The sequence below is a fragment of the Myotis nattereri genome (genome assembly GCF_964212035.1).
Source record: "Myotis nattereri genome assembly, chromosome: 1".
Lineage (NCBI taxonomy): Eukaryota > Metazoa > Chordata > Mammalia > Chiroptera > Vespertilionidae > Myotis > Myotis nattereri.
Genome location: NC_138075.1, coordinates 27,816,361 through 27,834,037, shown reverse-complemented (window position 1 = coordinate 27,834,037; position 17,677 = coordinate 27,816,361). Strand labels below are relative to the sequence as shown.

The 17,677-nt window shown below is 41.6% G+C and overlaps 1 protein-coding gene across 3 annotated transcripts in view; it reads right to left on the bottom strand.

The window, feature by feature from the left end:
- The window catches only part of DCAF5 (DDB1 and CUL4 associated factor 5), a 104,494-nt gene that overhangs the window by 63,415 nt on the left and 23,402 nt on the right, over positions 1–17,677 (bottom strand). The window contains exons 2-5 of one of the 3 annotated variants that reach the window (XM_081110129.1): positions 12,086–12,229; positions 8,848–8,884; positions 7,297–7,436; positions 5,338–5,467 (exon numbers count right to left, since the gene is read on the bottom strand). In XM_081110129.1, coding sequence (XP_080966255.1) covers positions 5,338–5,467; positions 7,297–7,436; positions 8,848–8,884; positions 12,086–12,229 — 451 coding nt within the window. The remainder of the gene's footprint in view (positions 1–5,337; positions 5,468–7,296; positions 7,437–8,847; positions 8,885–12,085; positions 12,230–17,677) is intronic. The other 2 variants (XM_081110130.1, XM_081110131.1) reach the window with 2 other exon arrangements.

Genomic DNA, 17,677 nt, shown 5'->3' with positions numbered 1-17,677 from the left:
GGCAGATGCTCCAACTGGTAGGTCAGCTTGCAGCTGGGGTCTGGCCGATTGGGATTGAGTGAGATGGGGCCAGACGTGCCCTAGAGTCCTCCCGTGGTCCCTCCCCAGCTGGCCAACCTCCCGCATCCCTCCTTGGCCCCGATCGTGCACTGGTGGGATCCCTCAGCCTGGCCTGCACCTCTCACAATCCGGGACCCTCGGGGGATATCAGAGAGCCAGTTTCAGCCCAATCCCGCAGGTCAGGCCAAGGGACCCCACTGGTGCATGAATTCATGCACTGGGCCTCTAGTGAGTAATGAAGCTGAGTTCCTTTCAAGTGCTTGTTTGTTATTTGGATATCTTCTTTTGTGAGGGGCCTATTCAACATTTCTACTCATTTAAAAAATTTAGTTTTGTGTATTTTACTTACTGATTTGTATTTCTTTATATATTATGGATATGAATTTTTGCTCAATACATATATTTTGAATATTTCCCCCTAGATTATGGCTTATTCTTTAGCTCATCTTTTCACTTAATGGTATCTTTGATGAACAGAAGTTCTTAATTTGAATGAAATCCAATTTATTAATTTTTCTCCTCATTATTTTTCTTTTGGGATCCTGTTTACAAAAATTTAAGAAATCTTTGTCTAACCTGATGGCCTTGCATTCTGAGAGGAAGGAGGCCAGGTCATTCTTAAAGTTTCAACAAACACCAGAGCATGAGTGCCTTTTCCAGCCTTTCAAGTTACACCCTGGGCTCTATTTTACATGGAATAGTATGAGCAACCTCGAATGCAATGTGGCAGAGAGTGTCTGGCTTGTTCAGAAGGCAAGGAGTTACACTTAATTTGGTCTCTACAGAAGTAGGATTGACACAGGTCCTGCAGGACAGACTTTTAATTAACCTGAGGCCTCCAAAGCCAGGCCAGGTCCTAAGAGTAACTTCTTTCTGATAGTAGGAACTGACGCTCATTGCCCATTTTCAGATGTGTCATTCATACATGTAAAAGCAACATCTCATGAGTTGTCTTTACAGGAATTCTTGGCTTGCCCTAGTTTTATTATTGAGTGGGAAAGAACCATTCTCTTTATTATTCTTGTCAAAGCAAGACACTGTTACCTGTCACAGAACTAATAGTTCCTAACAAAAACTGACAGGAACTAAAGGTATGAGAAGGGAGAGAGGTAGTAAGTGAGCAGACAGCTAAAACAGGCAATGAAAAGGGTGAGACAAGTAGAGTAACGGGGAAACATCACTTTTCCTGAACACTCTAGTGCAGCGGTTCTCAAGCTGTAGGTCGTGACCCCTTTGGGGGTCGAACGACCCTTTCACAGGGGTCGCCTAAGACCATCAGGAAAACACATATATAATTACATATTGTTTTTGTGATTAATCACTATGCTTTAATTATGTTCAATTTGTAACAATGAAAATACATCCTGCATATCAGATATTTACATTACGATTCATAACAGTAGCAAAATTACAGTTATGAAGTAGCAAAGAAAATAATGTTATGGTTGGGGGTCACCACAACATGAGGAACTGTATTAAAGGGTCGCGGCATTAGGAAGGTAGAGAACCACTGCTCTAGATATTAGAAGATCCCAGTTCTGAAAACTGTTCAGAGACCACTGCGACAGTCCAAGCAAGATATAACTGGGATGTGGGCAGTGACAGCAGAAAGAATCCAAACGAAACAAGTGAGACCTTTCCAAACATGCAATGTATACATGTACATGTGAAGTTTTCTCTTATCCAGTCACTTACACTCAAAGTCTCCCCCCACCCCCTCCTTGGCCTTCTCATTACCACTAAAACTGCTAAAGCAGACTTTTGCCAGGCAAGTAATGTAATGAGAAAAGCACACTTGGATTCAGACACCGAGAAGTGGTGAGATCTGTAACACATTCTAAAGGTTTAAAGAGGAATTCATGACTTAGCTTCAGCAGACTGCTGTCATGTGAGAATAAAGATCCAATGGTAACAGATCTTTTAACTTTTTAAAGAGATGTTAGAAATTGTGATTTTTCTGTGTAACTTTCTAAACATTATTACATCGTGTTGGACAAACAAAATATCTCTGTGGGTTGACTCTGGCCTACAGGGCAATTAGTTTACAATCTCTGTTCTAAAGCTTTGAAGCAAGATAAATAGCATGTGCAGGTTTCCAGGCTTAGAAGAGCAAGAAACTGGGAAAGCCAGCATGCAGACAGGGACTGGGCCAGGAGACGGTAAAAAGAAATTTAACTTTTAGAGGTAGAAAGTCTAAAGGACTTAGAGTTGGACCAACTTCAAAGTTGAACAGGTCTGTATTAAAAAACCTAAGAGGAATTCTTACGAAGTTCTATTGCAAGGAGGTCCAGATGAAGAAAAACTAGAATGTACAGGGACTCTGATTTAAAAAGGGTGGGAATATGATACACACACATACACACACACGTTATTTTACCTCTCTGTGTATTGATTTTCTTAACATTAAAATAGGAATAAATATATATTGTGACATATTTATGCATTTCAGTTCTCTATTATATGGTTTGAAACTTTGCTATTTTTTCATATCACTTCATATTTTTTAAACAATTTTTAGTGATTTTTTCCTCAATACTTCAATTGTTCTTTCGTTCTTTTATTTTTCTCTTTCATGGATGCCATGTTCTTTGGAAGCTTGTTTAGACGAAGTTAATGGCCTTTTAGGCTTCCTCCATGTGAACAGTTCACTTTTTGAATAAGAATTATATGTCACAGGGGCGGGCACCAGGATTTTAGAGATGCTTGGGTGGGGCATGGCCAAAAAAAAGATTGGAAACCACTGCCCTAAACTATGAAGCTCTTCAGCCTTGCTAAGCTAGATCTGTACAATGAGGAAGTCAGATCAAATGATAACTAAACTCCCTTCTAGAACTGACATTTTTATTCTACCAGGAAACCCTCTAATCAGCTTATTTCAGGGTAGTAGTAACAAAAACATTACCCTGCTCACACTTCTTTGGTTTACCAAGCTAAAGTAGGGAAGTATAGCTTAGGCTTGGGGTAGGTCAGAGAAACCATTCCAGTATGGAATAATCCGTAGGTTAAGCCAGAGGGGGGAAATAGTGTTCGGTGTGAGGCCTCCTTATTGATCCTTGGTGATTACATTTGTTTCCAGGAAGCCTTCCAAATAGGCCCAGAATTTATTCACATGCCCAACCTTTTACAAGCTAGAAATCACTTATTAGCCTGCTAAGGAACCACAATAAGCTCTAAATCTAGAATATTTAGAACACCAGTGACTCTTATCCTCTTGGGGGGGTCAAGGGTCTCTATGAGAACCTAGTAAATTCTCTTTCCCCATCCTTAGGGGGGAAAATGTCATGTGTGCCCATTCAGATACAAAAGCACACACATTTTACCTGCAATTATAAGGGGTTCACAAATTCCCTAGACATTTTTTTTCTCTTTACACTCTTCACCTGAGGATATGCTTAGCGAGAGGGAGAGAGAGAGGGAGGGAGGGAGGGAGGGAGGGAGGGAGAGAGGGAGGGAGGGATAGAGAGAGGGAAGGATGGAGGGAGGGAGGGAGGGAGGGAGGGATAGAGAGATAGAGAAAAAAAACTGGTTTCCTCCTATATATGCCAGGACCGAGGATCAAACCTGCAACCTAGGCATGTGCCCTGACGAGGAACCAAACCTGCAACCCTTTGGTGTACAGGATGACGCTCCAACCAACAGAGCCACCAGGCCAGGGCAAAAATCTTTCCCCAGACTTTAAGAATCCCTGAAACAGAACTATCCGGTTCCAGCTTAACCTCCCAGGGGATTCCGAATTGCCCCAAGATCTGGGTTGGACTTTCGAGGTAGCTGTGTTTAGGAGACAAAACATGTATTGCAACTCAACATAATGAATCCTGCATGGAAAAGACACAAGGCCCTTTCTTCTTCCCCCTACACCAACATGTACTGAGAGAATTCAAACGGAAAAGATCTGTAATTTAATCCCAAAATACCAGTGGATGAAGAACAGGGCCGCAAGAGTATGTCATGCCCCTTCTCTGCTTTATACCCATAAATTCACACAGAATCTCAGAAGAGTTTAAAGAAACAGGTAAAAACATCCCAGTCCTCACAGCACTGTGCTCCTCTGTTCATAAGAAAGGACTCTATCAAGATGGCCAATTAGCCTTATTAGATGACTTTTCTCCCATATGGGCTTTGAAAACTATAGATACCAAAGAAACCATATAACCTCACCCACTACTGAAGAAACAATCAAAACAAGATAATATCCTCCCCCCCCCCCCCCCCCCCCCCGCCTAGATTAGCAACAGGTTAAGTATTGGTGAGAGTCTAGAGCAGCCGTGGGCAAACTACGGCCCACGGGCCGGATCCGGCCCGTTTGAAATGAATAAAACAAAACAAAAGACCGTACCCTTTTATGTAATGATGTTTACTTTGAATTTATATTAGTTCACACAAACACTCCATCCATGCTTTTGTTCCAGCCCTCCGATCCAGTTTAAGAACCCATTGTGGCCCTCGAGTCAAAAAGTTTGCCCACCCCTGGTCTAGAGAAACATGTGGTCTTATGCACAATTGGTGGCCTTATAAACCAGTACAGTCTTTGGTGGTGGTGGGACAACTTGACAATTTCATGAACAATGTGGAAACACACACCCTTTGATAAAGCTACTCCCTACAGATATTTCTGCAAAAGTAGGCCAAGTAGATGTGCAAGCAGGTGCAATGCAGCATTGTCTGTAACAAAAGCCCTGATTGTTGGGTCTATCATATAAATGGAATATCATGTAGCCATTAAAAGAATGTACTAAGTCTGTAAGTGCTAATATAAGTAAAGCTTCAATATATATTATTAATTGGGGGGGGGGGGGAGTTGAGAACAATGGGATTACATGATTCCTTTAGTCTACATTTTTTAAAGGACACACATACATGCCAGTATATGAAGTAAATTATGTTCCAGAAAGATACATAAGAAACGATTCACTGTGGTTACCTTCAGAGAGAGTGACTTCAAACATTGGAAACATATAAAGTAAAAGAGATAAAAAAGCAAAAGCTCTCAGCCATCTGGGGAAAACTGGGCTGAAGACAGAAGGCAGGACTAAAGGGAGGTTCTCACTACTACATCGTTTATTTGCCTGGAATTGACCTTTCCAGAGTCCAGACTCCTCCTCAGCAAGGGCTGTGATTTCTCACACTGCCGGTCCCTTGGGAACATGGCTCCCCTGACTGCAGAGATATTAGTTCACGTTAGGAGATGTCCAACTGAGATCAACTGCCAAATAGGTTCTCACAACCTTTGTTGGCTGATCACATTACCTGAGAGTTGAAGTGGAGAAAGAGGCTCACCTCTGAGGTTTTCGAATATCCCAGAGTCCCACTCCTTCCTTTGAATTGGCTGTGGCCAACAACCTGGGCTCCACAGGGTTAAACATGACACTGTGAAAGGCTGATGGATAGTTTGCCAGGCAAAACGGCTCTGTGAAGAAAGAAACTACTATCAGTCCATTTCAGGCACCTTTGGGCCGGGGCAAGAAGACAAGCGGGAACGTTAATGCGAGTAAGAGCACACCCTTTAATAACCACATCAATGGGCTAGAACCCCAACTTGGTCACCCTTACTCACAAGGTTCCCACAAGTCCTAGCACACACTTGCTGCACATAGAAAAAAGCAACTTAAATACATATAAACAAACTGTAAGCTATAATATTAAAAAATACATATAGTCCCTATGCAGATTCTGTGATACAACAGAAGTAGTCACTGTAAATAGTAAGCTGTTTTACAATAAGTAAACTGAATTCCACATGAGCTGAAAAAATTCACGACCAATTAACTGCTAAGATTATTATACCTTAATCCAAATTTATGAGTTTTAAAAATTAAAAGTTTTGCCCTGGCTGGAGTGGCTGTTGGTTGAGCATCGTCCCATGCATTGCAAGATCATTGGTACGATTCCCAGTCAGGGCACAGGCCCAGGTTGCGGGTTCAGTCCCCAGTCCCTAGGGTACATGTGGGAGGCAACTGATCAGTGTTTCTTTCTCTCTCTCTCTCTCTCTCTCTCTCTCTCTCTCCCCCTTCCCCTCTCTCTAAAAATCAATAAGAACATCTTTTTAAAAAAGTTTTAAAGCTATAAAAAATTTTATTGAAGACCATGTAAAACAACGAGAAAAATGAAGACAAATAAAGGCAATAGTACAGTTTTCCCTCCTGATCAACTTCACCTAGAAATCATGCAGACCTCTGCATACTACTCTGCTGGCTCCAGGTGAGAAGGAATTACTTGCTACCTGGGAAGACACACTCCTGTGGAAGTTGTTTATAGGCAACAGAAAGCTTTCCGTCTGTAATTTCCGTATGTGACACTTCATGGTGGGGGGGGGGGGGTGGAGGGGAATCAGGCATCTCAGCCAGCAGGTGGTTCAGACAAAGGAAAATTTCACCTCCCAAGCTGCTGCTTGCAGCTACCTTACCTGCCTGACCCTAAGAACAAGCTTCAATCATGGGCATTTAACATTCCCAGCTTGTTAAATGCTCAGAATATAGAATAAAAATACCCAGATCCTGCCAGACATGCAGGAAAATAACTCTATGCACACAGGTGTAATCATGACAAAGCGGCACCAAGAGTGGGGTAGGGATGGCACCGGGGGAAAGAGCCTTTGAAGACAGGCACAGTACAGAGAGAAATCTCTCTGCAGGAAATGAGCTGAAAAGATGCATCCCGAAAAACTTTAGAGAACTTCAACATTCATGTCTTCATTTTATACTCCAGAGACTCAAAGAAAACAGGAGGAGGAGGAACTCACCCAGATAATCCCCTGTAAACAGTGTATGTGACATCATTTTAAGCTCTTATACACAGTGAAGGCGAGGTTCTCTAGTTCTTTCAGCAAAATAACAAGCCCCTGAAATTAGGATTCAAGAAAGTGCCTAACACCTCCTTCTCCGTAAATAACAAAGAATGTGTGCACGCCAGAGCCACACATAGAGCGGGCCTGTGCTTGCTAAGCTCCACGATGAAGCACCACATCTTCTGTTCCTTGGGGTGACTAAACACCAAGATACTGCATTGTTTACTATGGGTACAAGGGTTTGTGGTTGGAAAGGACTGGCAAGGGGCTTCACTTCTGACTACTTAGGGGTAAGGTGGAACCTCAGAAACACATATCTATTCCCCTATGTGAGAGTTTCCTCCCCCTTTAAATCACTCCCACCCAGGTTACTCAGGTCATAAACTGGATCTGCAATGAACTTGAAATCAAACCCTTCAACACAATCCAACAGCATTTTGCAAGTAACCTACCTCCATGGGGAGACTCCCGGATGTCCCAGATGAGAACCCGGCCATCATCTGAGGAGCTGGCAAAAATGTTGTCATTCACTGGGCTTACTGACAAGCCATATACTGCATCTTCGTGAGCAAACACGTCCAAGGTCTCGCTGCTGAGAGACAGAGAACAGAGAGAGGCACATAGGCATACATATACACATATACACAAACAGCCAGACTCCCAGCCCTCTACTCTAGTTCCTAGGGTAGGATTCCCTTTCATTTCCAGGAGAAAGTCAATTTAAATAAAGCCAAAGAGTATTATATTTCCTTTAAAAGTAGGTATTCAAGCCCTAGCAGGTTTGGCTCCGTGGATAGAGCATCGGCCTGTAGAAAGAAGGGTCTCAGGATCAATTCCAGTCAAGGGTTCCCATACTTAGGTGCAAACTCAATCCCTAACCTTGGTTGGGGCACCTGTGGGAGGCCACCAATCGATGTGTCTCTTTCACACCAATGTTTCTCTCTCTCTCTGTCTCTCCCCCTCCCTCCCATTCTCTCTAGAAATCAATGGAAAAATGTCCTCAGGTGAGGATTAACAATAATAATAATAATAATAATAATAATAATAATAATAAAAGTAGGTATTCAACTTTCAGCTGAAAAAAATAAAAGTACATTAAAGAGACTTTTTATAGATTTCAAAGTAAGTTGCTGTTGGTGCTAAATGAGCATATTTAAAAGTGACTCAACAGATGAGTTTTGTGTTTTCACTTACTACAGAATGCATCTGCTTGTGTACAGATTTAGGGGTGCTGCTTGATTTCCAAAGAGCAAAGGAAAGCTTTAAAGCAGCCAGGTCTGATGCCAGCTGGGTAAAAGAGGGATATACTGGCAGTCTGGCACAGCAGAGAAGAGCTCTTGGCCAGGTTGCCCAAGTTCAGATCCTAGGCACTACATGACCTTATATTTCCTCATTTGTAATTGAAGACCGTAATAGTACAGCTTCATAGAGTTATTGTAAGGATTAAATTTATTAGTTTTTTTAAAAAATATTTTTTTTATTGATTTCAGGGAGGAAAGGAGAGAGAAAGAGAGAGAGAAACATCAATGATGAGAGAGAATCATTGATCAGCTCCTCCTGCTTGCCCCTACTGGGGATCAAACCCACAACCCAGGCATTTGCCCTTGACTGGAATCAAACCTGGGACCCTTCAGTCCACAGACTGACGCTCTATCCACTGAGTCAAACCAGCTAGGGCAGGATTAAATTTATTAATACATACAAAACACTCATAAATATTAGCTATTATTATTATTACTATAAATTAGTTTCCTTCCCTTTCAACGATCCTTTTAAGTTTTCTTCTGAAAGCTGTATTTCATACCAACTTTGCAAATCTTTTTCTCTTTTTAATCAATCATTTATTTCAAAACTATTACAAGAATCTTCTTCAAAAAAAGGACAGCTGATTTTATGTTTGTTTTTTCTCAAAAAACAAAAACTACTGTGGTATAAAGAAATATTTGCCTCTCTTCATATGAAAAACAGAATTAATCACCTTCTCATATCAACAATTTATTTACCTTTCAACATCATGGAGGATAACTTGCTCATCATTTCCTGTAAGGGGAAAAAAGCAGACATTTGATCATTCCCACAAAGTGATCCCTATCCATATTACAATTTAGTATTTTAAGATTTTCAGTGAAAATTAAATGTGAACAAAGTTAATGTTAGTACAAATTAGAAGTGTTAATTAGAAAAATACTTATAAAAATAATTTAAGAATAGGACATTCTTTAGAGACTTTCAAAACGCATAATAGCAACTAACTGTAAGTTTCCAAAATGTTTTATCCAGTGGACAATGTAAAAAAAAAAAAAAAAAAAAAAAAAGCTGTGGCTATTAAGGAAAAAAGTAAATGATCAAGGGCAAATCAATTCAAGCTAGCTTTTTAAAGTTTATTTTTTTAAGCAAACACTCACTAACTGTGAGACCTTGAATAATATTTGTGACTTTTCGATGCCTCTGTTTTTTATCTGCAAAATGTATAATAATTGTACCTACTTCATAGGTTTATTGTGAGGAAAAGAGCACATTTGTAAAAGTATTCAGAATCTCCAACAGATGTTTGCTACTATTCACATCCTCATCTATAGCATTAAAATTTAATGACTATATGATTCTAAATAATGAAAAAGTTTTTATCCACAACTTTTGTCTCTGGCATTTTTTATACCATCAAGAAATCTAAAAACACTACATTCATGATTATGTGTAATGCTACCTTCAAAAAGATTATATAGCAAAAAATTAATAACCTAAATATGAAAAGACAGAAAGTAAAAAACTTCCCATTTTGTGCTGAAAGCACAACCAAAAGTAAAATTAGCAGTGACCCTGACCATCTTAAATCCCTGGCTATAAACTCTCTTGTGGGTGCATATCAAGTGAATCAAACCCATACTAATTAATGCCTTTTAGGTAACAGGCACAGCCAAGGTGCTGGGGATATAAGAATTCTGCCCAGCCCTTGAGGAACTCACAGTCCAACTGCACAAATAATTAACAGTGTACAAGACAGGATATCGTGTATCAATATGCTTCAAATGGCGACACCGATAAAGAAGCAATTATTTCCTTCATGAGCAGGGTGAAAGTACATGGCAGAAGGGAATGTTTTTATGGGGAAGGAGACATTTGAACAGAAACTCAAATTATTCAAAACTCTTCCTAATGGGAGACTTAGGGAAACTAGTGGGAACTGGACAAATAATCATGACCCATGGAGGAATAGCATGAGCAAAAGACACAAGGGCACCTAAGATAGCAAATGGTTTAGTGCAGTGGTTGGCAAACTCATTAGTCAACAGAGCCAAATATCAACAGTACAACGACTGAAATTTCTTTAGAGAGACAAATTTTTTAAACTTAAACTATATAGGTAGGTACATTGTTATTAACTTAATTAGGGTACTCCTAAGCTGGCCTTTGCTAAAAACGTCCTCAATCTGATTGAGGTACGTTCGCTGAGGTCGACCCTTTCCACATCTCCCATCCACACTCGTCTTGTATACTTGTTTTGTCTATCTCCTTTCCGAAAACCGACTTCTGCGCATGGCCACGAAGTTTCAATCGCACTGTACGTGCGCGCCCTCACGTGGTATTTTGTGGAAGAGCCACACTCAAGGGGCCAAAGAGCCGCATGTGGCTCGCGAGCTGCGGTTTGCCAACCACTGGTTTAGTGGACTAGAGTACAAGATGCAAGGGGGAGATTAGGCCAGAGAGGGAAACTAGGGTTTAGACATTATGCTATGAACACTACAGAGTCAAAGAGATTCACATAGTTAAACCTTTATTGTTAAACTCATAGACATAGGTAGCAGTATGGTGACTACCAAAGGGAAAGAAGGGTGGGGGACGTAGAAGGTATAGGAGGGGATAAATGGTGATGAAGAAGACTTGACTTGGGGTAGTGAACACACAATACAATATACAGGTGATGTATATTGTACACCTGAAATCTATATAATTTTATTAACCAATGTCACCCCAATAAATTCAATTAAAAAAACCCTTTATTTTTGAAAGAAAATTTGTATCAGCAATGAAATAGAAGAAGGGTTAAAAGATGGAAAGCAGAAATGACAGGACATTGCAATAGTCCAGGCCAAAGATGAGGACCTGAATCAGGGCAGTGGGTATAGGAAGAGAACAGAAACTAAAGAATTGAGAGGCTTTCAAGTCTAGCCACTGACTAACTGAATGTGTAAATGAAAGAAAGGCATGTTTGAGAATCACTTCAAGGTTTCTATTAAGCTGAACTATGTGAAATTGTCATTTCTGTAAGTTATTTTTTCCTTTTTAAAAATATATTTTTATTGATTTCAGAAAAGAAGGGAGAGGAAGGGAAACATCAATGATGAGAGAGAATCATCAATGGGCTGCCTCCTGGATACCCCTGGGGATTGAGCAACCTGGGCATGTGCCCTGACCGGGAATTGAACCATGACCTCCTGATTCATAGGTCAACACTCAACCACTGAACCAAACAGGCCAGGCAGCAGTTGCTTCAAGTTAAACCTAACAGCATAAATAATTGGGTTGAATGGGGATAATAACCGAGAAAAGAAATCCAGGGAATCAGAGGAATACTTGTGCAGGAGAGGGTAATAATCTTGGTTTTGGATTTGCGTTTAAATTGCTTCTGAAACACATAGGCAAGTCTGCAGTGCAGGAGAGAGGTCAGGGCTAGAAATGTGCTGGTCAAAAAGGAGTATGATTGAGGGAAACCTTCACCCAGAGGCTGGCTTGTGCTCCAATGGTACCCTAGCACAATGTTTCTCATGGGTCAGATGATTGACTTGAGCTACAAACTTTAAAATCTTTAAAAGTGAAATAGAATAGAATTTAGAAAAAACACAAAAAACTAGAGTGCACCACACATAGTAAGATTAAGTACTGTTTCAAATATGTGTGTGTGTTTCTGTGTAGCAGATTGCAATGTAAAAAGTTTTCTACCAAAAAAGAGAGAAATAGTGAGAGCAAAAGAACAGAAGGAAAGGAGAGAAGGCGGAAAGGAGAGAGGAAGGGAGGGAGGGAGGGAGGGAGAGAGGGAGGGAGGGAGGGAGGGGAGAAAAGAAGGAAGGTAGGGAGGGATGAATGGATTACTCTAGTACACATGTCTAAATTACTGTAATGCAGAGAAGACTAGGAATTCCACAGAACAATAAAGGAAAATAGGAGTAATTTTAGCATTCCTTTATGTAAATTATCGGCCCCAGTGAAACTTCCCAATGTGGAAAGCTCCTTTCTTCTCACCTCCAGAGAATACTTTGGTGTTCCCACTGTTGAAAGCCAGGCAGAAAATGTTAGAATGATGCTCTCCTTTAAGCTGTATGGGCTTGACTCTGGAGTGGATAGCTTGTTCCATGTGCCATAGCAGAACCCGGCGATCATCTCCTCCTTAACAGGGGAGTAAGAATTCAGGGTTAAAACAGCCGTTATTTCAAGGCTGACACTTGGTTTTGCCAGCCTTGAATCCCATTCTTTCCAAAACTGCATCTCCTCAACCCCGAGAGATTCTGATGGGGCACATAAACCCAGGACTCTACCCCCTTAATCATCAATAGACATCGCCCCTAAGCCACTCACTTTTCCCCGGGAATTAAATCTTGAACAGACATACGGAAATGGAAAGATATAAGTACAGATGCTGAAACCCTCAAATTCACCCTGTTCCTGACTTTCCAGAGAACATAAATATTTCTTCATTTACTACCTAAAATCCTTCCACTAATATCTTTTTTTGAGGGGGAGGTGGAGGGAGTCTAACAGAACCTTAGTTGGTTTCTAGTGCTTGCAACAAAATATTTGCAGCACCCTAGTTTTCAAAGCACTCTCTTTGATGTGATCTCATTGACTGTGGACACCATACAAATGACAACTAAGGAACTGCCTGTCACAGTAGCAGAACCTAGACCAGCCGTGGGCAAACTACGGCCTGCGGGCCGGATCCGGCCCTTTGAAATGAATAAAACTAAAAAAGAAAAAGACCATACCCTTTCATGTAATGATGTTTACTTTGAATTTATATTAGTTCACACGAACACTCCATCCATGCTTTTGTTCCGGCCCTCCGGTCCAGTTTAAGAACCCATTGTGGACCTCGAGTCAAAAAGTTTGCCCACCCCTGACCTAGACAGAACCCAGGTCTCATGAAGCTCAGTCCAGCTCTTTCCTCTGCATAACTAATTCTCAATAGTCTGAATTAGATGAGCAATATTACACTGTGCGAGCCAGCTCCTAGAGAATAAGAATATATACACTGAGTGGCCAGATTATTATGACTACCTGGCGTTTGTAGGCAAATTAGCTATAATTTCGCACTGAGGTTGCTAGAGGGCCAGACCATTACAAATAGGAAAGCAGGTTGTTTACCAAGACAGTAGAAGGGGTTTTTTTCTGAAGATATGGGTAAACAACGCAATTTAACAGCCTTTGAACATGGGATATATATATATATATGTAGTATAGTCTACATATTCTTTATATTTGCAGACACATTAAAAATGTCTGGAAGGATGAACTACAGATTGTTAACAATGGTGTTAACAGAGGTTACCACTTCAGAGAATAAGATTAAAAAAGAGGTAGTAGACAGATTAGAGGGTTTTTACTTTTACTTTATATATTTGGCACTGACTTTTTATTACAAGCCTATATTATATTCCTAATAAAATTTTAGGTTACAATAGGAGCAAACACAGGCAGCAAACCATAGGAAGTTCTATACCTCTGCCTCCCCTCCTCCATTCAATACAACAGACACAAATTATATAGCACATCCACTCCACGTGGAGGCGTACCACACAGCCAGTAAATCACTAGATCTTTTCCTTTTGTAAGGTGAATTTTTTTTTAACCCTCACCTGAGGAAATGTTTTCATTGATTTTAGAGAGGAAGGGAGGGAGAGATGGAGGGAGAAGAGGGAGCGGGAGAAGGAGAGGGAGAGAGAGAGTAACACTGACCAGTTGCCTCCCATGCAAGGAGCTTGCTTGCCCTATGCTCTCATATTGGGGATCAAGCTGCAACCCAGGCATATGCCCTGAAAGGGACTTAACCCACAACCTCTTGATCCACGGGATAATGCCCAACCAGAGCCACACTGGCCAGGGCTAAAAGTGAATTTAAATTTTTTAAAATTTATTTCTTACTTCAGAGAACAGAGAGATCAGGGTGAATGGCAGGGGAAGGCTGCACTTAGAAGCCGCTGACCTTGGTTAAGATGTGGGAATTCATTCCAGATGAAAATTCCTTCCTAATTCACTGTCTTCTGTTCTATTCTACTGCATTTTAAAATAATGTGCAGCGCCTTCCCATTTACTATTTTATTTAATTTCCTGAACAATTTTTGTTAGTGAATTGAGAAGTTGGTCGCATCTTTTTTCCCTTTTGACCAAAAACGGAAACCTACAGAGGATAAAGTGACTTTGCTAAGACAAATATTTGTTCAACTCCCTACTTTTGGTTCTTTTGGGTATATAATATTGAGAAACTTTTATGTTTTAATTTATACTTTCCTGTACTACTTGACTTTTTGCCATGAACATATTTTCTTTAATACTAATTAAAATACACACTAGAAGATACATTGGTCAAATCATATTCATTCTTCCTCCCCTAAAAAAACTTTAGTTTCTTTGTTTCTTGAGTTCCTTCTTTCTTCCATTGTTGGTCAAAATCAAGTTCTGTCTCCTCCTTGAAAGTATTTCATTGTCTACCACAGTGGTTCCCAAACTTATTTGGCCTACCGCCCCCTTTCCAGAAAAAATATTACTCAGCGCCCCCTGGAAATTAATTTTTTTTTAAATTTTAATAGCAATTAAACAGAAAGATATATGCCCCCAAATGCACCTGTGGCCATCACCGCCCCCCTGGATCGCTGCAGCGCCCACCAGGGGGCGGTAGCGCCCACTTTGGGAATCACTGGTCTACCAGATGCTCCCTAAGTATAGTCCACAGTATTCTTTGTTTATAATTTACCCATTTCAAGTATGAGTTCTCTGGCCTGGGGTAAGGTTATCTAAATTCTGTATCTCTTACAAGTTAAGATAATTAAAGCAAAGGTTTCCGTTTTTGTTGTTTTATTTTAATGAAAAATGACACAAAGTAGTTTGTTTGTTGTTTGTTTTACCCTGTGGGGACTTTAGTTCTACATAGTTTTTTATTGTTTTCCCCAACACTAGGCCACAGGTCAGAGACCTATTATGGCTTTTGCTACTATGTATCTTATACTAATTAGAGAACTATTTATTTGTGCCCAAGTCTCTGTCAAAAGTACAAAATTAACAGATAGAGACTTGTATATTTCTTCTTTTTACTCATGCTTCTAAACTAATCTCTCTGAGCCCGAGTTTCACCAAATATAAAATGAGGATCATAATAGCTCTACCCTCATAGGTTTATAGATTATAAAGCCAAACACCTGAGAGTTAAGTTGCCAAGGTCACACAGTAAGTGAAGTGCTTAAGCTAAGATTTAAAAGCGGGCAGTTAAGACTCCATACTTCCCCCTCTTAACCAGTACACTGGAGGGTCTGCCTTATAGAACAACAACAACAAAAACCACCCCATAAGTGACAAAGCATATTCATCTGACAGACAAGTGCCTTGGTAGCAAACTCAAAAATGTGTAGGTGAGAATAAAAAAGGGACCACAGCAATAGAAACAGAAGCCAATTTAACTGGAGTAATCAGAGGGTCCAGAGGTAGATAACCTTTATATTTAAAGAGTACTCGTTTCCAAAAAGTTTATGAGTTATAAGCAGAAACTATGCAGGCCCTCACACCATACTGTAACAAAAGAAATTATTTAACGTTCTTATTTTACAGCCAGAAAAGCTGAGGAACAAAAGGAAAGAATTTGCTTTGGATTTTCTCCTCAGAGTCAGCCAAGCACAGGACAGAACTGAGAAAGCGCTCTGAATCACATGCTCCAGCAGCACAACACCGTTTGAAGAGCAAAAAACCCCAAACATTTAAATGTCCACCAACAGAAGCCTGGTTACAATGATTGTTCAGTGAAATAAGCCAAACACAAAAGGACAAGCACTGTGTGATTCCATTTATATGAGGTACCTAGAGTAGTCAAATTCATAGTGACAAGTAGAATGGGGGCCCGGCTGGTGTGGCTCCTTGGTTGAGCACCAACCTATGAACCAGGAGGTCACGGCTCAATTCCCAGTCAGGGCACATGCCCAGGTTGTCTCCTGCTCAACCTCCACTTGATCCCCAGTGGGGGACATGCAGGAGGCAGCTGATCAATGATTCTCTCTCATCATTCATGTTTCTATCTCTTTCTCCCTCTCTGAAGTACATATACACACATACATATATATTTATTTTTTTATTATTATATTTTAAGAATAATGGTGGATTCCTGGGTCTGGGGTGAGGGGCAATGTGGAGTTGTTTAATGGGTATAGAGTTTCAGTTTTATAAGATGAAAAAGTTCTGGAGACGGATGGTGGTAATGGTTGCACAACAATGTGAATTACTTAATGCCGTTGAACAGTACACTTAAAAATAGCTAAAAGGGCCTCAGCTGGTGTGTCTCAGTTGGTTGGGCATCATCCCATGCACCAAAGATTGCCAGTTCAATTCCAGGTCAGGGCACATGCCTGCGTTGAGGGCTTTATCTCCAGTTGGGGGGCATGTAGGAGGCAGCTGATCGATGGGATAAATACAAGCTCTGAAATAAAAGTATCTGAATTCATATCCTGATTTCACCATGCACATGTCCTTGGGTGAGCTATTCCACTTCTCTAGCCTCAATGTTATGACTGTTAAATAAAGAAATATCAACTATCTTCCAGGCTTATTGTGCAAATTGAGATAATATATATCTACCTATATATATAAAAGCTTAATATGCAAACAGACCAAACAGTGGAACAACCAATCAACCAGTCCCTATGATGTGTGCTGACCACCAGGGGGCATGTGTGGAACCTGGCGGGCATCAGCTGCAACAGGATGGTGGAGCAGGTGAGCAGGAGTGCCAGACCAAAGCAGGGCACTGGTCACGGTCATTGGGGCGAGCCTCTGGTAGTTACTGAAAATTCTTTGCTCCAGCACACTGCAGTCCCGTTGGGGGCTCGCACTCACTGCCAGCGCTGAAGCCACCATTTGCATGCACTGCTGGCCCCCGAGCCCCCGCTCGCACACGCTGCCAGCGCCTGGCACCGGCCCCGATCACCTGGCGCCGTCAGCAGGTGCATCGACTGCCAGCCCTGATCGCCTCTCAGGGCTTCTCCACCTCCCTCTGCTCCTGAGGGGCGATCAGGGCCAGCAGCTGCCTCCGGCACCACTGCTGGAGCTGGCCCAAATCCCTCTACGCCATCAGCAGGTGCGAGCGGGGCTGTCGCTGTCAGCACGTGGGACCAGCAGTGGCGGGAAGAGGGCTACCAGCAGACAGGCGCCAGGGGCTGCAGTGGGAGGGGCCAGGTGGGGGCACAGAGGATGAGCCAAGATCTGCCCTTGTGTCCACTACAGGCTCGCGGCCCACAGTTCCTTTCAAAGTGCACGAATTCATGCACTGGGCCCCTAGTCTATCTACATAAAGAGCCAGGGTCCGTAACATCCACAATGACCAAAGGCTCAACTGAACACCTAGGCTGCATGCGCAACAAACTCTGGTGAGTAGGGACTTGTGGCAGTGGGGACAGAGCCGGGGGAGGCAGGGCTGGCACTCACACTCACTCACAACTGCACACATGCACAGACACACACAGCATCCACCAGCTCATAGTCTTTTCTCCCTTTCTTTCTTTCCCTCCCTCCCAGTTCGCTCTCAGAGACTCTCTCAGAATGAGGCCCCAGGGCGGGCAGAGGGCAGAGCTGCCCCCACTG